Source organism: Peromyscus eremicus, unplaced genomic scaffold (genome assembly GCF_949786415.1).
Source record: "Peromyscus eremicus unplaced genomic scaffold, PerEre_H2_v1 PerEre#2#unplaced_1047, whole genome shotgun sequence".
In the NCBI taxonomy this organism is placed as follows: domain Eukaryota; kingdom Metazoa; phylum Chordata; class Mammalia; order Rodentia; family Cricetidae; genus Peromyscus; species Peromyscus eremicus.
The window spans coordinates 115,357-136,222 of record NW_026735282.1 but is presented as its reverse complement, the minus strand read 5'-3'; the positions used below and the strand labels follow the sequence as shown (position 1 = coordinate 136,222).

At 36.9% G+C, this 20,866-nt stretch overlaps 1 protein-coding gene across 4 annotated transcripts in view; it reads right to left on the bottom strand.

Moving 5' to 3' along the window:
• Positions 1-4,424: 4,424 nt before the first annotated feature.
• LOC131901986 (POTE ankyrin domain family member A-like) overlaps positions 4,425-20,866 on the bottom strand; it is a 50,212-nt gene continuing 33,770 nt past the window's right edge. For 2 of the 4 annotated variants that reach the window (XM_059253023.1, XM_059253021.1), the window contains exons 16-22: positions 19,620-19,648; positions 19,470-19,530; positions 17,753-17,847; positions 10,347-10,452; positions 9,738-9,814; positions 5,564-5,662; positions 4,425-4,641 (exon numbers count right to left, since the gene is read on the bottom strand). In XM_059253023.1, coding sequence (XP_059109006.1) covers positions 5,588-5,662; positions 9,738-9,814; positions 10,347-10,452; positions 17,753-17,847; positions 19,470-19,530; positions 19,620-19,648 — 443 coding nt within the window. In that variant the 3' untranslated portion in view covers positions 4,425-4,641; positions 5,564-5,587. Of the gene's footprint in view, positions 4,696-5,563; positions 5,663-9,737; positions 9,815-10,346; positions 10,453-17,752; positions 17,848-19,469; positions 19,531-19,619; positions 19,649-20,866 lie in introns of those variants that run through there. The other 2 variants (XM_059253022.1, XR_009376962.1) reach the window with 2 other exon arrangements.

The window sequence follows — 20,866 nt, the reverse complement described above, 5'->3', positions numbered from 1 at the left end:
GATTTCTCCTGTCTCCTGGAGGTCCAGATTCAGCACACAGGAAGCCATCACGTCCTCACTTGAAGGCCTGCTGCTCAGAAAGAAACCAGAGAATATTGTCACCAGGGGACCCAACCAAAGAGAGGAAAAGGAAGACACCATTCCCAGTGACATCTAGCTTCTATTAGTCATGGAAAGGAAAAAAAATTTAGCGAATGGTTGTAAAGAAGTTCCGTCTTTAAGGACAAATCTGCCACCCTGTGGCAGTGGAGAAAAATACACTTAAAAAAACCCCTGCTTGGCGTTTCAGCCTAACCTAGTGGAAGACCCACAGCATGAGATTTCAGGGTTATTATGCCATGTATGCTAAATATTACTTTGTATTTCTGTTGATTCATTTTGGAAACCTTAAGTCATCTTAGAAGGAGAGAACCAAATAGCCTGGTTCAAGAAAAGACGCTTGTCTTTGTCTTAAAGAATATTTATGTATATGTTTATGAATGTCAAGAATGTGTGATAATTTAGACTCAAAAAACAGAGAAAAATATATCCTTCTCAGTTGTTAACATGGTGTTTACACAGATAGCCAAGAAAATACTCTCACTTCTCTTTCATATTTGCTGTCCATCTTCGCAGAAAGCAGCCTTCTACCTAGAGAATTGCATCCCGCAGAGAATTCTCACCACAGTGGCATGTGTTGACTGTCTTATCAATAAACAGTGTACAGGGTGGTCCTTGACTTCACTATCAGGATAGAAGTCACCAGAGCACAGTGGAGAGTCACCAAGGGCACCCACTGCAGAGGCAGGCAGAACCTGGAGGTATGGGGAGTGCACAGGACTTGGGGTCTCTTTCTGAGTGGAAATAGCCTTGCCAAGAAAATGAGGTGGACATCTGGATTCCATAAATTTTAAAGGATTAAATACGATGATTTAGCTTAATGACTGTCACAAATTATGAAAAGAGTGGTGGCCAGTGGGTACGGGATATCCAAAGACACTAGGAAATAATTTTTAAATTTTGTAGAGTGGAGTAATAACATACTAGATATGCAGAATAAGTGATCTTGATCTTTGCAAGTGGCTGATCTCTGAGTTTTAAGCCAGTCTGGTCTAGAGACCCAGTTTCAGAAGAGCCAAGCTTAGGCAGTGAAGGACAGAAAGCCAGGAAAGATTTCAATTGAACAAGTGGGTCATGTTCCAGCTCCAGTAAGCAGCAGATCTTGGCAAATTTGGCCATGTGGTTCTGGCTTTAGAGTTAAGGATAGAAGAAATGGCATGTGTCAGGATGTCCCTGAATGGAGGCCTAGGAGAGAGGCCATTGTGTGAAGCTGGGAAGTTGAAGCCTGGATTTCCTTGGAGAACCCAATGTTAGAGATGCCAGTGTCATGGGATAACTGCAGAGGAGAGCTGCTGATGGAGAATGGAACCAGCTCAGGAGAGAGAGAAATGTGTTGCACTCAACAAAGTTGAACAAAGTTGGGCATCTGAAGAACTTTCTAACATCAGACATTGAAATGCAGCATTTGGAGTTTGTCTGGCTGATTTTCAGTCTTGCTTTGATCCAGTTTTCCTCACTATGCTCCCTTCACTACATTTTGGAATGTTAATGTACATCCTGTGCTATTATATGTTGGAAGTATGTGATCTGGTTGTTTTATTTTGATTTTATAGGGGATTACATTTAAGAGACTTATGAATTTCACAAAAGTCCTTGAACTTTGGACTTTAAAACATTGTTGAGATTGTGATAGACAATGGAGACTTTTGAAGTTGACTGTATTCATTTTGCATTATGATATTTTTACAAGTTTATGGGTACAGGGGAGTGGAATGTGGTAGTTTGAATGTAACTGACCCCCATAGTTTCATAGGGAGTGACTATTAGGAGGTATGGTTTAGTTGGAGCGGACATGACCTTTTTTGAGCAAATGTGTCACTGTGAGTGTGGGCTTTGAGGTCTCCCATGCTCAGGACACCACTGAGTGTCTTAGTTGACTTCCCACTGCCTGCAAGATATAGGAGGCTCAGCTACTGCTCCAGCACCATGTCTGTCTGCATGCTGCCATGCTCCCCATCATGATGATAATGGAGTGAACTTCTGAAAGTGTAAGGGAGCTCCATCAATTAAATGTTGTCCTTCTAAGAGTTGCTGTGGTCATGGTGTCTCTTTACAGCAATGGAAACCCTAACTAAGGCAAATATGCATGAGGGTGAGGTCTAAAGTGCCATGGACACGCTAGGATGCTGGCGATGCAAGGAATGTGGGATGTATGTAAGCATGCTCACATTTAAAAAGTGGAATGAGCCTGAGAGAGGCCAGGTGTACTGCAGGAGTTAAGGCTGAAAAGGGCCTCTCTATGTCCTTTGGAGTTCATTTCTTGTAATCATATTCCCCACTTTCTTGTGCTGGAGCTGCAAGCTTTGGTATTTTTCTCACTTGTATTTGGTCTCGCTCTTTTTAAGATTTTTGTGTACCATTACCTACACTTTCCTTTTAGAATGCTGGTCTTTAATTTGTGACTTTGTATGTTTAAAGACTCAATATTCATTCTGATTTTGCAAAGGATTAAAGCTTTGAGACTCAGAAGAGCCTTTGGATTTCAGACTTTTGTACATTGTTTGAATTGTGAATCATATGGGGACATTCCAAGTTGCAATAAATGCAGTTTACATTATGAGAAATTCATGAGCCTTATGTATGGAATATTCTTATTTATTTGTGAAGTGTCTTCCAGAGAGCCATCCAATAAATTCCTTCCCCAAAAATAGAGGTGCATTTTTTTTAAAAGTTGTGGGATCTTTAAAAGTTAAGGAATGCCCTGTACAGTAGATCGCTAGAGCCACCCCTTTGAGGGATTATCCTCAATCTTTAGTTTCAGAAGTGCTCAGCTTATAGGTCAACCATAACCGGAACATCTGCCGCCTCACAGTTCAGCCACCTTCCACTGATTTCCTACACCATGCCTTCTTCATTCACATGGACTTAAACTCTCTAAAGTGATGTGCCAAAACCATGCTTTGTTTCTCAAATGGTGTTTGTCACACGACTTAAAGAAGTAATATAGTATCATGGAACAGACAACATTTCATAGTAAATTTTCTTTCTCCTCCTGTCCTTTTCACCAATGAAAGAATGAATTCTACTGAGCAAACATTGTCCAAAATAAATTCCCATCAGGGCTTGGTTCTGAGGCTTAAAGTATCTTAAAAACAAATATTGACATATCACATATATTTTTTCACATATAAGACTGTTTTTGAAACAGAAAATTCCTGCATTTATATTTATCTCAAACTATAAATAAGGACATAGAAAAGTGTTCCAATGCAGCAGTTTAACTAAAGCAGTGCTTCAGTCTTGATGGACAGGGAAGGAGCTTGGCCCTGTCTCAACTTGGCATATCATGCTTTGTTGACTCCCATGGGAGGCTTCATCCTTTCTGAGGAGTGGGTTGGGGAATAGAAATGAGGTTGGAGAGGGAATAGGATGAGAGAGGAAGGGGTGTGTGTGGGAACTGTGGTTGGTATGTAAAATAAACAAAAAATTTAATGAAAAAAAGCAAAAAACAAAGTAACAAGAGAGGGACCAATATTTGCTGATTGCCTTGTATGGGACACTCAACAGTCAACAGAAAAGGCTTCAGTAGGTTTTATTTTACCCAGAATCACTGGAATGGCAGTAAAAAAGACATTGCAAAAGCAATTAGGATAGCTACTATACATAAAAGGAAGAAGTGTCAGAAAGGGTGTGAGAAATTGTAACCTTTGTGCATTGCTGATAGGTATGGAGAGTGATGTAGGAGCTGGGGGATACAGTATGGCGCCTCCTCACAAACCTAAATGGGGAATTACCATATGATTTTTTATACATATTTATATTTACTTCACATCTATATTTATTCCCCAAAGAATTTCATTTCAGGCCTCAGATACTCATGTACTTCTGAGAAAACACACTTCTGCATTGCTCATTATAATTGCAAGATACCAAGAAGAAATCCATTCATGGGTAAAAGAATAAACAATAGATAAACTAAAAAAACTAAAACAGTGCTCATTTACATAAAGAAGGTATGGATGAACCATCAATGACCATCATCAAATACTGTATAGCTGCATTAGTAACTAGAAGAGCTAAAGGGAAATATAGCAATCAAATGGACTCGAACAACTTTGAATGGGTAATTAAATTATTATTTAATTATTATTAATTATTAGTTATTCAATAACTTTGTACATTCAAAAATGATATCTTCTAAAAATATATTACAAAGCACATAAACATATATACATATAAACATATATACATATATACACATATACATAAACTATTTACATCAAGGGAAGGAAGGTAAATATAAAATAAACACTGAAGATAGCATAGCATATTAACATAATATAACATAATCTAATAAAACAAGATAAACATATGGAAATAAAAACTGAAGATAATATAATAGTGTAATATAGTATAACATAATAAAACAAAATAAATAGGTGAAAATAACACTGAAGATTATGTAATATTATTCTAAAACATAAAATAAAAATATGCTTTTTTTTGAAGCAATTATTGGAGAAGAGACAGATTTTCTCCTGAGTTGTCTTATTGTGGATGGTCGGAGAAGTTGTCAGGCAATTGTCGAGGCTTGTCCAAGTTCTAGGATGAGAATAATTCATTTTAAATGCACAGTGTTCTCTTCTGCTTTATAAACTATATGGTGAAAAGAGCTAGTTAGAGCATTCATAAAATGCATTTCTAGAACATGTGTGCCAACAGAGACGTTTTTGTAAAGTTCACCTTTCATCCATCATGAACATTCCATTGAATACTTCACTTTCACGACAGATCGATATGCTCTATGACATTTGTGAACCTTAATGCTAACACCTAACTCTAACCTTAAATCTACTCTAACTATATAACAGGAAGCCTAATCGTAAAACTCAACCGAGCCTTAAACTCTAAATTGGGTCCTAACTCTAGTATGTAACAACAGTGAGGAAAACATGGAAGATGGTTAGGAATACCTTTTCTTCTTATGAATGAAACCTTTGTGTTAGAAATCGATTTATGTTCTTTTTACATTTTCAACACCATACTATTCCTTTTCTAAAGAATTTATTCTCTCCCTGACCACCAGACACACTGCCCCATTTTCCTCCTCTATGTCCAGTATTTGAAACTGTTCATATTCTTTAGCTCCCAGCTTTCTCTCTTCAGCTTTATTTCCTAATATTCCTGAACTTTTGAAATGTGACCAAAACATACACACACACATTCTATCTATCTATCTATCTATCTATCTATCTATCTATCTATCTATCTATCTATCTATCTTACTATCTATATCTATATAATCTATCTAAATAACTGTATATATATGTATATATATATATATGCAATTGATGACAATCTTGATTTAGCCAGTTGTTGACTCATGAGATAATCATTCCATTGACAGTTAACTCTTTTTATCCCCCTTGCTGCACTGAAATACTTATACTCCTGAGCTGGAAAACTGAGTATATATTTTAGATAAACATTCTTTCTAATACATTTAAAAAAATATAACTCTTACCATCACTTTTTTATGTTTTCTCTTCTATTTCTTGTAGTGGGAAGAAGAGCTCCGTTTTTTGGTGAAACATGCACAAAAGCATGCTCTTATAGCATCAATCTGAAAGAGATTATGTAAAATAAGGAGTTTTTAAACTGAAAATTAAAACAATGTCACCAAAGATTTGAACCATCCATTCAACTAAAAAGGGCAACTATGGCTGATTGCATATTTTACGTACATTCACAATTTTAGAATAAGTTACAATAGTATGAGAATTAAGTACTAGGACTCCTTCAGAAAGGGAGGGACTCTGAGTTCTAGGCTTAGGCTACCTCTGATGTTCCAGAAACTCCAGAACCAGATGAAAGATTCTGACTTCCCTTTAGGACCACATAAGATACCCATGAACTTTGTCCTGGGGCCTGACTTGCATGATCTCCTACAACAACATAAGGTCCAGGGATTTTCCTCCAGAATCCCAGGCAGTATGACTTCCTACACCAAGTGAGGGACCCTGCCTTCTAGATGTTAGGCCCACTGATGAACTAGGCAAACTCCATGACCAGTTGAGAGGCTCTCACTGCTTTGATTCAACCTATGTATTCTGCTCAGGACCATTCCCACAGGTGGCTATGTTTCACCTGCCAGGCACCACCTGTATTGACACATGAACCCTGCTCTAGGCTTAAACAGAGGCTGACTCCCAGAAGAAGGATATCCTTCAAATCACAAACATATTTAAAAATCTCCTTTGAATGTAATTCTAAAATCTAAAAGAAATGGATGTATTTCTAGATTCATTGTATGTAATGAAATTAAGTCAGGAGGAATGATATATATATATATATATATATATATATATATATATATATATATATATATATATATATGCACTATTGAGATTGAAGAAGGAACAAAATACTTTTCAACTAAAAACTGACCAGGACCAGATGGAGTATTTGAAGAATTTTACTGAATACCAAAGAAAAATGAATATCATTGCTACTCAGATCATTTCATGAAATAGTAAAACAAAGGATTTCTCCAAAATTTTTATGATGCCAGTAATACCTTGATACCCAAACTAGAGAAAGATTCATACGAAAAGAATTAAAACCACAGACTGATTTTCATGATGAGAACAGATACAAAACTTCTAAATATGAGATTGACAAGCTGGGGTTTGAGAAATGCCCCAGCATTGACAAGCAATGCCTATTCTTCCAGAGGACCCACTTTCAATGCCCAGCATCCACACCATATCTCACAGCTGTCTGTAACTCCAGTTCCAGGGAATTGGATGCTCTTTTCTGGCCTCTGAGTATACCAAGCACACATATCATGCACAAGAATACATGTAGGCAAATAACCATATATATAAAATTAAAAATGATATTGGCAAAGAGAATTTAAGACCATAACAAAAAGATTATCCATGATGGCCCTTTTGGTTTCATCCAAGAATGCAGGGTAAGAAAAATGTATGTAAATCAATCAATACAACAAATCAAATAAATGGAATAAAGAAATTCACATGATCATCCCAATATATGCATGAACGACCACTAACACAATTGAACATTTGGACCTTAATGATAAAAGTCAGGAGAGGCTAGGTATGGGTAGAGAATATGTCACAATTATACAAGCAATAAACAACAAGCCTACCATCTACATATTCTAAAATGGAGAAAAAATATTAATCTAACCATAATGATGAGAAAAAAAGGCAATCATTGTTCACTGTCTCTATTCTTTTTAATAAAGAGCTGAAGTTCTAGACAGACCCAATAAGGTAAGAAGGATATTAAAGCATACAAAGTGTGAGAGAACTCAGAATGCCCCTACTTAAGGATGGTAGGATTTTATCAGCTGTAAAAGGGTTGAGGCTCCACAAAAAGTCTTTCAGCTGATAAACACTACAACAAATTAGCATTTCACAAATTTAACACCAAAATCAGTGATAACAAACTGAATAAAAAAAATCAATGAAAGAATCCCACTCACCTGCCCTAGGATATAGAATCAACCTTGATAGCCATCAGCAGATGAATGGATAGGGAAAATGTGGTATATACACACAATGGAATATTACTCAATAAAGAAAAATAAAATAGTAAAAATTGCAAGTAAATTAATAGAACTAGAAGAAGTTTTACTCAATGAGGACAGCTAGGATAAAAAAGCAAATGTGATATGCTGCCCTCATGTGTAGATATTAGACTTTTGTATGTTCAAATAGGATTACACGAGGAAACCTAGAAATTAGACGTGGTCTATTATAGATGGACCCATTGAAAGGGAGGTAGTAAAATATATGTAAAATTAAGTCAGAGAAGGAGAATACTGGATGTTGACAGTTTCAATCACGGAAGGATTGGAGGATAAAGGACAGAATGATGAGTGCCAAATAAAAACGAAGGTCTATGAATAAAGCCTTATAGGAACCAAGATCTTGCAAATTAAGTAAAATATAATTTAAGGGGAGGTAGAACACAGGTGACAAGAAATAACACTGGAGCGATAAGTACTCTGGGGCTAAGGTTTAAGTGGCAATGAAGGTAGAAGAGTAAGTCAGAGCAGGGACTAAGGTGTAACTGAACATAAACTAAGGCTGTATGAAGGCTTGTGGAAGCAACTACTTGGTCAAATAGTTTAAAAGACATACTAAAAAGAGTTAGTTCAGAGGTACCTGGAATGTGTTGACTTATCTCATAAGACATGAAATTTATATTGAAACTCCAAAACAAGGGACAGCATACCTCCCTTTGAGTTGTCTGTCAAGTAGGCCTCCATGTCATCTCAAATAACAATCTATTTCTACACATTCTGGTAGTTTGTCATAACTAAATGGTAAGACTCTTTGTTGAAGATACCACACAGTCTGGTTGCAGGGCATTTAGAATTCAATCCCTAGCAGACAAGGAATTTCTGCCTTTCATCATAATAAAAGTTGTAATTCCAGCCACTGGTCATGAAATACATCAAGAGTCTATCCAGTCTTGGACCTTTCCTATGACAACAGTGACCAGCCAGGCAAGCTGTCCACAATGGTTGTGTGGTAGTTATGTAAATAACCAACCTTGTTAGGAATGGATGGGAGACCTGCACCAAGCAATGGATTAAATGTCTGATGCTGTAAACCTTGTCAAAAGCTTATGTCTGGAATAGTCATAAGCTAGTTCAGGAGAATTAACTAGTGCTATTATTATTTACATTTATACTCATAGGTTTGTTCTGCTCTCATTGTTGGTCATATGATATTTTTTTCAGAGGGTAATGGTTAATGTTAATATTAACTAGTTAACATGATAAGGATAAGCCAGTGTGAAGGTTCATCTGCAGATGGGTCATTTGCATTGACCTTCCACTACTGAAAGCTCAAGAAACAATGAGGAAGAATGGTCTGAAAACAATGTAAGAGTTTGAAGTACACTGAAATGTTCTTTTGGGGACATGGCATAACGGATGCACAGATCAACTCAGAACAGTTGTGTCTTATACTAGACTTGCACAAGCTCAAGCCAGTCAAGATGCCAGCATGAGTGAGGAAACATCTCTCAAGGCCCCAGCACTAGATGAGGAGCAATTGGCCATGGCTGGTTGTGAAAGGAGGAGATTAATTTATCTGTGGGCTGTGGCTTAGGACAGATTGCTCATGTCCCAGAAAGTGTCTTCACACACATTCACAGATGGTCAGCCCTACTTGGACTCAGTGGGCTATTAATAGTAATTTTAAGAGCCAGGCAGTGGTGGCACACACCTTTAATCCCAGCACTCAGGAGGCAGAGACAGGCGGATCTCTGTGAGTTCGAGGCCAGCCTGGTTTACAGAGCAAGTTCCAGGATAGGTGCAAAGCTACACAGAGAAACACTGTCTCAGAAAACAAAAACAAAAGTTAATTTTAGGAGACATTAAGCAAAGAAGAGGAAGAAGAAGAAGAAGGAGGAGGAGGAGGAGGAGGAGGAGGAGAAGGAGGAGGAGGAGGAGGAGGAGGAGTTCCACCAGCACAAGATGGAAGGAGTCAGTGGTGAATGTAGTTTTCAAAGAATAAATAATAAGAATACTTAAAAAAAATTTACGTTCTATGTATTAATTCTAGAAGACATACTAAATTTAACCTTATTTGGCCTATGGAACATTACTGTGGAAACAGCATAAATGTGCAATGTAAACTGAAGTATATACTTACAAATGGCCGCTTAGTTTTTCTAGCACTGTGCTGCTTCTGCTCTTCTGAGGCATGCTCTTGGTCTTCCATGACAGATGCTGTTAAGAAGGACACATATTTCACTAAGCAAAGTACAATGAACATTTAGGGAAAAAGCTGTCCATTGCTATAATGAAGGCACATTAGGGATGATAAAATATTTATTTTCGTTTTCCCAAGCAATAGTTTGAATTAATTATAAACTGCAGTGGAAATATTTAAATTTTCTTCTCTGCTTAATAAAGGATCTCTCTCCAAAACATGTGTCTGGGTGTGGTTTTTCTCTGAACAGAGGTTTAGGAAGCAGCCCCCACTGAATGGGAGTTCCCTTCACTTATATATTCAGATTGATCTCATATATTTCTGAAGATAAAGCAAATGAAATATGGACACCTGAGAGGTGGGAGCAAGGACTCTGTCTTTGACAAACAAAATCTTATCTGTTGCTCAGATTTGATAATGTGTGTGTTATTACCATTCTACTAATCCTTTTGCTTCCTATATGTGTAGTTGTCTGTCTATTACAGATAGTGTTCTGTTCTATACACAATCATTCTATAGAACAAATATATTTTAAAATGTAGTACTTACTTCTCTCCTGATGCATTATTACATTTTTTTCTGCATCATTGTCCATTTTGGATGAGTTGGGACCTGTTGTAGAAGATTCCTGTGGTCCATTAGGGTCAGACACACTCTATCAAAAGGCGTATTGGTAACATATGTTAGAAAGGTCTTATTTGATTTCTAAGAACATACTTGAATTCCTAATTTTATGACACGTGTACTTGAAATTCTATGTAGTGTATATTGAAGACAAAGACATTTTAATAGCAAATCTATTGCGCACAGTAAAGTTTAAATCTATCCTTCATTTTTCATGGCACTTCACTATGTAAGAGGTACAAAGAAAAAAGGAAACACATTCAGAGGATTTGACCTGATGCACAATATTAACAAAACAAAAGCAACTACTTTTATATAAGAACTGTTAATGCTATTTATATTCCCAAATGAATTTGGAGATATTTATAAAATAAAGAATTGCCTACCCTATTATCAGGAAAATTTCTTTGGACAGTGTGGTACTTTGAATGCAAATGGGCCCCATAAGCTTATAGGAAGTGTCACTATCAGAAGGTTTGGCCTTGTTGGAGGTGGTGTGACCTTGTTGGGGGAAGTTTGTCTCTGTGGGGGCCATTTGAGGTCTCCTGTGCTCAAGTTACACCCAGAGTAGACACAGGCTCTTTTACTGCTTGCTGATCAGGATGAGAACTCTCAGCTCCTTATCCAGGACCATGTCTGCCTGCATGCTGCCATGTCCCACCATGATGATGGTGGACAAAACCTGTGAAACAGGAATCCATCCCAATGAAATGTTTCCCTAATAGGAGTAGCCATGGTCATGGTATCTCTTCCCAGCAATAGAAACCATAACTAATGCAAACAGTATTGATTTCTATTCTCCTATTTCTCTCCCTTTAATTTTGTTCTCCTGATTTATTGCTCCAGCTAATAGATTGAGCACAACATTGAAAAGGATTCAAGATGATAGACAAACCTGTCTCTTATCACCTCAATGCACTCATGTTTTCTTCCATTGAGGATGATGTTGGCTCTGAGTTTCTCCTTATATAATTGTTATTGTGTTGAGGTATTGTCCTTCTTGTCTTACACTCTCTGGACTGTTATCATGATGGTATATTGGATTTTGGCAAGGGCCTTATCTACATGTATTGAGAAGTTTAGGTGACTTTTTGTCTAAGTCTGTTTCTGTGCTTTGTTAAATCTGTTGACTTGTGTATTTCAAACCATCTCTGCATCTCTGAGATAAAAACAACTTGTTCATGGTGGATCATTGTACCTAGAGTTTTTCTGCCTGGCCCACAGTCAGGACAAATCTCTCTCACCTGCCAGTCATACAGATGCTAAGACCCAACCAAGTAAACACAGAGACTTATGTTGCTTACAAACTGTATGGCCATACCAGGCTTCTTGCTAACTGTCTTACAGCTTAAATTAATCCATTTCTATAAATCTATACCTTGCCACATGGCTCATGGCTTACCGGCATCTTCACATGCTGTTTGTCATCGTGGCGGCTGGCAGTGTCTCTGACTCAGCCTTACCAACCAATCAGAGCAACACATTTGCCATACAGAACATCCCATAGCACTTCCCCTTTTCTTTCTTTTTTTTTTTTCAAAAAGGGAGGTTTTAACCTTAACAAAATAAAATTACATATATTTTGGGAATTTGGGTGTAGCTTCTCTTACTACTTCCTGCTGGAGGGGGCACTGTATCTTATGGGGACACAAAGAAAATTTTAGGATTATGGAATAGCCCATGAGGGTGTATCATCTGAGCCAGTTGCCTTCAAACCATTCTGGATGTTGGATCATTTGGGCCATGGTGTCATCGGAGACCTTTCAGGGGGTCTTGGCTGGTCAAACCTGATATATCTTAATCTGAAACAAATCCATAGCCTCTGGCTTTCTGTGGGAACAAAAGCAGAGCCTCCTTTCCAAAGCAACACATCCTTACATCCAAATTTTGAAGTCAAGGTATCTTTAAAATATACATATTGGTTTAACTCAACATCTTTTACAATCAAATGTTTTTCTGCAGTTAAAAATCCCAAAGACAACACAATCCAGATTCTCTGTGTAATATTCATCTTTACGTGGCTTATTTTTTATATTAATTTTATTGTCTCTTTAAAGACTTTATTTTTTAAAACTATGTATTTGTTTCTATAACTGTATATATCACCTTTTTTGTCTCTTTCAAGCCTAAGTATATTTTACACACATTGTAAACTATTACATCTGAATCTGTCTTATTGTGAATCTATTGCTTTAAACTGCAGCATTTGTAAGACTGAAACGGTGCTAAATGGCTGCTGGCTCTGCCCACCTCAGTTTCCCAACATGGTGGTGGTACATTTACCGCCAGCTCTGGGAGCTATCGTGGTTCTATACTTTCATCCAAGCAGCGTGTAGCCCAGAAACCTCTTTTTTTGTTTTGTACTAGCAAAGGCTAAATCCACCATGCAGCTTAGTGTGCCACTTGCAGAGGCCTCATTCCTGCCATACTGCAGGTCGAGTGCGCATGTCAGGAACCCACAAGTAGCTCAAACGGGCAGGTGCTGCTCATTTAAGAGAGACTATTAGGAAGCTATTTTTAGCTCCGTTTTAGAATCTTTTCTCAGGTTTTAGGTGGAAACTCTTGCCAACTTGTTGGGCGCCATTTGTAGCTAGAGTTTTCCTGCCTGGCCCACAGTCAGGACAAATCTGTCTCACCTGCCAGTCCCACTGCCGCTCAGACCCAACCAAGTAAACACAGAGACTTATATTGCTTACAAACTGTATGGCCATACCAGGCTTCTTGCTAACTGTTCTTACAGCTTAAATTAATCCATTTCTATAAATCTATACCTTGCCATGTGGCTCATGGCTTACTGGCATCTTCACATGCTGTTTGTCATCGTGGCGGCTGGCAGTGTCTCTGACTCAGCCTTCCACTTCCCAGCTTTATTCTCCTCCTTGTCCTGCCTATACTTCCTCCTGCCTGACTACTGGCCAATCAGTGTTTTATTTAGCAACCAATCAGAGCAACACATTTGCCATGCAGAACATCCCACAGCAGATCATCATTTTGGTGTGTGTCTATTTTAGCTTTGAAAATTATTTTATTGAGTATTTTTCAATCTCTATTCAAAGGCTCTTGTAAATTCTGTTGGTTGCTCTCCTGATCTGTAATATCCAGGGCTTAATATCACAGCATATAGTAAATATTCACTACATGTGAATTACAACTTTTTGGTTTTATTTTAAATTTATTTATTTATTTCACATCCCAACCACAGCTTTCCACCCCACCTCTACTTCCTGTGTCTCTCCCTACACTGTCCCCCATGCACTACTCAGTTTCTATTCATAAAAAGGCAGGCTTCCCATGAATATCAACAAAACATGGCATCACAAGTTCCAGTAAGACTAAGCACAAATGCTTGCTTTAAGGCTGGGCAAGGGACCCAAGTATGAAGAATAGATCCCTAAAGCCAGCAAAACAATTAGAGAAAAGTTCTGCTTTCACTTTTAAGAGTACTACAAGAAGGAAGATCTACCCAACTGCCACTTATATGCAGAGGGCCTAGGTCAGTCCATGAAGGCACTCTGGATGTCATTTCAGTCTCAATGAGCTCCTATGAGGCCAGGTTAGTGGATTCTGTGGGTTTTCATGTGATGTCCTTGACCCCTCTGACTCCTATAATTCTTCCTCCCATTATTCAGCAGGATTCCCCCAGGCTAGGCCTAAATTTTGGTTGCAGGTCTCTGTATCTGTTTCCTTCAGGTGTTGGGTGAAGCCTGTCTGATGACAATTGAACTAGGGCACAATCAAGTTTGTATTCTGGTTCTGGGTACCTCACTCAAGATGATTTTTTCCAGTTCCACACATTTGCCTGCAAATTTCTTTCCTTTTTCTTTTTTTGGTTTGATTTTGGTTTTTGTTTGTTTTCGATTCTTTTATTTATTTGTTTGTTTGTTTGTTTGTTTTACATCCTAACCACAGTTTCTGCTCTCTCTTCACCTGCCTTTCAGTCCCTCACCTCCATTCACTTTCTGTTCCCACCCCCCATCAACTCCTCCTCTCTTTTGTTTAAGAAAGGGCAAATTTTCCATGAGTATCAACAAAGCATTGCATATCAACATGACATGCCAGTTTAATGATGTCAGTTTTTTAACAGATGAGTAATACTCCATTATGTAAATGTACCACATTTTCTATATCTTTTCTTGTGTTGTTGGACATCTAGCTTGTATTGAGGTCTGGTCTGTTATGAAAAAATAACTCTGATCACAGTTGTGTAAGAGTCCTTGTGGTATGATTAAGTGTGCCTTGGAATATACCCAAGATTGTTATAGCTGCGTCTGGAGGTAGATAGATTCTCAATTTTTTGAGAAATCTCCATAGTGATGTCCAAAGTGGTTGTACAAGTTTCCACTTCCACCACCAAGAGAGAAGTGTTCCTATTGCTCCACATCCTTTCCATCACGAGCTGTCACTTTGGTTTTAGGTCTTAGCCATCTTGATAGGTGTAAGATGGACTCTATTGTAACTGTTTCTTGGCCATTTGAGATTCTTCTACAGAGAATTCTCTGATTAGATCTGTGTCCTGTTTTTAATTGAGTTATTTGGTTTATTGATGTGTAATTTCCTGAGTGTTTGTTTATATATTTTGGAACTATTTTCTCTTTTAGAAGTGAGGTTGGTGAAGATCTTATCTCATTCTGTAGGCTGTCATTTTTTTACCATTGATGGTGCCCTTTGCCTTAGAAAAGATTTTCAGTTTCTTGAGGCTCCATTTGTTAATTATTGACCTTTGTGTCTGCTCTACTGGTATTCTATTCAAAAAGTTGTCTCATGTGCCAATGGATTCAAGATTATTTCCCAATTTCTCTTTTATCAGGTTCAGTGTAACTAGATTTATGTTGAGGTCTTTGATCCACCTGGACTTGAGTTTTGTGCAGGATGATACATAGGAATCTATTTGCATTCTTCTACATGTCAACATTCAGTTATAGCAGCACCATTTGTTGAAAATGCTTTCTTTTTTCCATTGTATTATTTTGGCTTCTTGGTTGAAATTCAATATCCATACATTTATGGATTTACCACTGAGTCTTTGAGTCCATTCCAATCAAATACTGGAGCTAAAAGACATTATGACTCACATGGACCCAACAGATCTCCTGAGACCATTTCATCCAAACACAAATGAAGACATTTCTCAGCACCTCATGGAACACTCTCCAAATTGACAACATATTCAGTCACAAAGCAAGTTTTGTCAGATACAAATAAATTGAAACACACTCCCTGCATCCTATCAAACCACATGGATTAAAGTTGAATTTCAACAACAACAGAAACAAGAGAAAGTCTAAAAATTCATGGAAACAGAACAACTCTCCAGTGAATTACCACTGGGTCAAGGCAGAGATAAGAAAGAAATTAAAGACTTCCTCAAATTCAATAAAAGTTAATGCACAACATATTCACATGTATGGAACACATTGCACGGGTTGTTAAAAGGAAAGTTCATAGCACCAACTGCCTTCATAATGAATTTTGAGAGATCTCATTTTAGAGACTTAAGAGAACACCTGAAAGCTCTGCAACAAGCACACCAAGAGGAGTAGACTGCAGGAAATAACTGAACTGGGGGCACAAACCAATAAAATAGGAAGAACTTATCTAATGAATTCAATTTAGAGGATAGCACTTTCACACCATCCATTACAGAAACAGACTCAAGGACAAATAGCACATGATTATGTCATTAGACACAGAAAGGGTCTTTGACAATATTGATTGTCACTTTATGATAAAAATCTCAGAGAGTCTAAGAATGAAAAGGACATATTTCTGCATAATAAAGCCGATAAAAAGCAAACACACAACTAACGTATTGTTAACACTCAAATCATTCCTTCTAAAATCAGGAACCTGACAAGGATGACCACGCTTCCTCCTTCTGTTCAATATAGTACTAGAAGTCTTAACTAGAAGAGTAAGACAAGACAAGATACATGAAAGAAACCAAGAGGTGAAAATATTTTCATTTGTAATAATATGATTCTATAAAAAAAAACATATTTTGCCCAGAAAACTCCAATGGCTGATAAATACATTTAGCAAAGTAACAGGTTTTAATCTGAGCCTCCAAATCAGTAGCCTACCTAAAAATACTGCACATACTGAGAATAAAATCAAGAAAACCATGCTATTCCAAATAATCTCAAAGTGTAATGAATTAGGATAAATGTCACCAAAAAGTGAAACTTCAACAATGAAAGCAGTAAGAAAGTGAAAATAAGAAACTGAAGATATTTCGATAACTTGCAAAGACCTTCTGTGATCATTATTGTAGGGTTAATATTGTGAAACTGGTCATCCTAATAAAAGCGATATATGAATACCACATGGTCCACATAAAATTTCCAGTTCAATGTTCATAGAAAATGAAAAAGAAATTTTAAATCCCAAATGGAAACCCAAAAGACCAAGAATAGCTGAAACAATTTTGAACCATGAAACAAAAACAAAGCAAACTAAAAAGAACAAAAACAAAAACTTATGGAAGCATCACCATTCCAGATTTCAAGTTACGATAACCAATTGAAGTAATAAATAGAGTATGGCAGTGGTCCCCAAACAAACATTGATTGGTGGTAGAAAACTAATGACCCACATATAAGCCCACAGTCCTGCAGTCTCTTAATTTTTGTAAAAGAGGCCAACGATTCACATTGTAGAAAACAAATGGTGCCAGTCACATTGGACAGATTGGACTATAGGTGGATGAATGAAGTTAGAGCCTTATCTCTCACCCTGCATAAAACTCAGCTTCCAATGATCCAGGTATCTCAACACAAGGCCCAAATGTTACAGATTAATGATTAATTCTTTGGTATAGCTAAATACTTTCTGAGCAGGTCACTGGTACAGACACTATAAACAAGTAATTACCAAAGTAATAAATGGGATCCCATGAAACTAAAAATCTTCTGTGCAGCAAAGGACACCATAAAGTGATTGACAAGGCAGCATGGAAGAATGGTTAAAAATCTTTACACATTGTACACATGAGAGAGGGTATGTAGAATATAAAGAATGCATTGTTACTTCAAAAACCAATCCATGATATTCACATTGAGTCTTGTCTTTACGCTGGTGTGTAAATACATTAAAAATAGAGCAATTACAATTATCAGAAACTTACTGACTATACATCAAAGGAAATATTTAGCAATGTCATGGCATTCTAAGAATACTTTGTAATTAAGAATAGATTAAATGTTTTCATTGTATTACTCGATTATTAATTTTTTGACTGAATAACGTGGTTTAAAATGTAGCATGTGAGTCTATGGCAAAGTCATTGAAGCAAACAATAGGAAATGAGAAATTTAAATTTAAATTTTACGTACAAATTCTTGATTTTCTGCACTCTTATCAAAACTTCTCTCATTTTCCACTTTAAATTCTGTTATTTCTTCTTCTAGTTCTTCTGAAAATATTATATCTTTTACATAAAAAATATGAACAACAATTAGGCAAAATAATACTCTATAAAAATAGAAATAATGTAAAGTTAGGGTTTTATTTTTTATATGTTATTTCAATTAACCACATGGTATAGGTGTATATTTACATCCTCAAGAAAACTTGTAATTGTAGACAAATCAACACTTGGACAGGTACTACATATTGGCCAGTTTTGAGTCATATACATGCTTCATATGATTTGTCAGGAAACTCATAAATGACCTATATGCTTACATCCACATATGAAGGAACTGTGGAAAATAACATTTTCATCCTGTAAACTATCCTTGCCTTGCAAGAGTAACTTAAGTAACTCACTGTTCACTTCCCCCAAATGGTACTTGGTTTACCACACATTTTTCTGTGAACAGGATAACATGCTTTTGCTCTGCACTGAAACTGCTCCTTTTTTTTTTTTTGGTTTTTTGAGACAGGGTTTCTCTGTGTAGCTTTGGAGCCTTTCCTGGAACTCGCTCTGTAGACCAGGCTGGTGTCGAACTCACAGAGATCTGCCTGCCTCTGCCTCCCAAGTGCTGGCATTAAAGGCACCACTGCCTGACAAATTGCTCTTTTATGACTCACTTTATCACATGGAGTCATTTTGTACTGTACATCCTTTTTTTCCCAAGAAAAATGGGTATTGCTGTAGCTACCCTAGCTTAAGATAATGCTTAAACTCTTCTTTTGGATTTCAACTTGAACCCACTTTGTTACGGTTGTATCCGTTTTTCTCCTTGACATGTAGAAACTATATTAAAGGTTATTCTAAGATCGGAAGATCTCATTTGCTTTTGTTTCCTGTTTTCTTTTAATTACTTTGTGTGATTCTGATAGGTTTTGACTTTTAAGTTTTGAAAGTAAGTAAGCCATGGCAGACATGGTTTCTTTACTGATATAAACACAGAGAGATGAGTTTCAGACAATAGAGTACAGAGAAATGAAAAGGTGTAAAAGCAAACAAGATGTGCATATAAGTAATGAGATTTTCAGTGACTGAACTGCCATATGTGAGTGTACCCTAATTTATTGAAATAGATTATAGATATGGTTTGAAAATGCCATTCCTATTCCTTGTAAATCAATTACAATGCTCTGCAGATGGAGGAAGGCAGTGCACTATGAGTTATAAACAACACAAAAATTGATTTTCTTTTCTGAAGAGGTGGTATATTGCTGTTTGTCCAGCCCAGAACAGAATCTCTGAGCTCAACATGTCTCTGCCCTGACCTTTCAGGGAGCTTTACTATAGGTGTGCGTTTTGAGACCTAGGTGTCCAGAAATGATGTTCAAACTTTAGGGAAGTCACATTAGTCTCGTGATTGACTTATAGAAGTCACTAATAAACAGGGAATTTGCACACTGGAAAGGTTAAGGTGAGTGAACCTGGGTATTAAACATTGAAGCTGTGCTTACATTTACTAATAATTCATATTGTCCTTGTGAATGTTTTTGAAGCATGTCTGCCACTAGTAAGATGGCATTGCTTATGTCAAACCCTATCATCACCATCATCAAGATATAATGGGCATCAGGAAGTCTGTGTGCATTTGAAATGTATTAAAATAAACTGATCAGAAGAATATGACATACGAAATTTACCTGGTTGAGATTGGTGTGGTAGAGACTCAGGTTTGGAGATTGGACGTGAATAATCCCTCAGCTGAATGGATTTTCAAATGAGATACTTAATTAATGTTTTGGAATTCAATAAATATTAATCATTTAATATAAATTTTAAAAGTCATTTACCTCTGAGTGAGGACATTTTTCAGCCCACACTAAAAGAAAAAGGATAAATTTATTAATCTCCTACACAATGGGAACTACAAAAGTAACTTTATATAGGCTTTGGATGGCAGTGAGTTCTTATTCCCTTCTTCCTAAATAAACACCTATTAGTTTACTGGTTAGGACAACAGCTGACAGAAATGACTGAAACATTCTAAAAGCAATCTATAGATTTAATGTAATTCTCATCAAAACTACAACATAATTAGTCAGAGAAATTGAAAAAAAAATAACCACACCAGCATGAAAAAGCCTTTCAGCTCCACATAGAAATAAAAACAAATGAACAAAGAAAAAACCCTGGAGAGAGGTAAAACAAACCCCAATGCAAAAAGAGTTGGAGAAACCACCACCCCAGATTTCATGATTTTTACAGGTCTAGAGTAATAAAAACATCTTGGTTTTAGCATCACGGTATATGTGTTGATCAATGAAATCAAACTGAACACCAAACGTAAGTCCACACACCTATGGACACTATTTTTGATAAAGAAACTAGAAAGACACGCTGGAAAAAACCAGCTTCAATACATGGTGCTCACCAAACTTTATGGCTTCAAGAAGAATGCACAGAGAACTGTATTTCTAACCCTGAATAAAACTCAACTCCAAGTGGATCAAGGATCTCAAAATGAGACCAGAGACCCTGAGTAAGACAGAAGACAAAGTGTGTAATAGGCTTGAACTGACTGGTACAGGAAAAACACTTTCTGAATAGGACACCTGTGGCACAGGCACTAAGACCTACATTTAATAAATGGGACCACATGAAGCTAAAAGCTTCTTTATGGCAAGATATGTATACCAGTTATGGGATTTTAAATAATCACTCCATCATATGATAGTGTTATTGAAATAAATTATAGATATGAATTCTAAACACATTTCCTATTTCTTGTTACTAAATTACAGTGCAGTACAGATGAAGGTAAGATATACATTATAAATTCTAGAACAAAACAAAACTTGATTTTATTTTCTGAAGATGTGGTATACTGCTGGCTGTCCAGTGCAGAACAGAATCTCTGAGTTCACATATGTTTTTGCTTTGCCCTTTCTGGTAACTTTGGGTACAACAGGTGTTCATTCTGAGACCCAGGTATCAAGAAATCATAGACATTGGAGAAATCTCATTAGTCTCACGATTGACTTCTATAAGTAACTAATAAACAGAGAGCTTGCACACTGGAAAGGATAAGGCCTTAGAT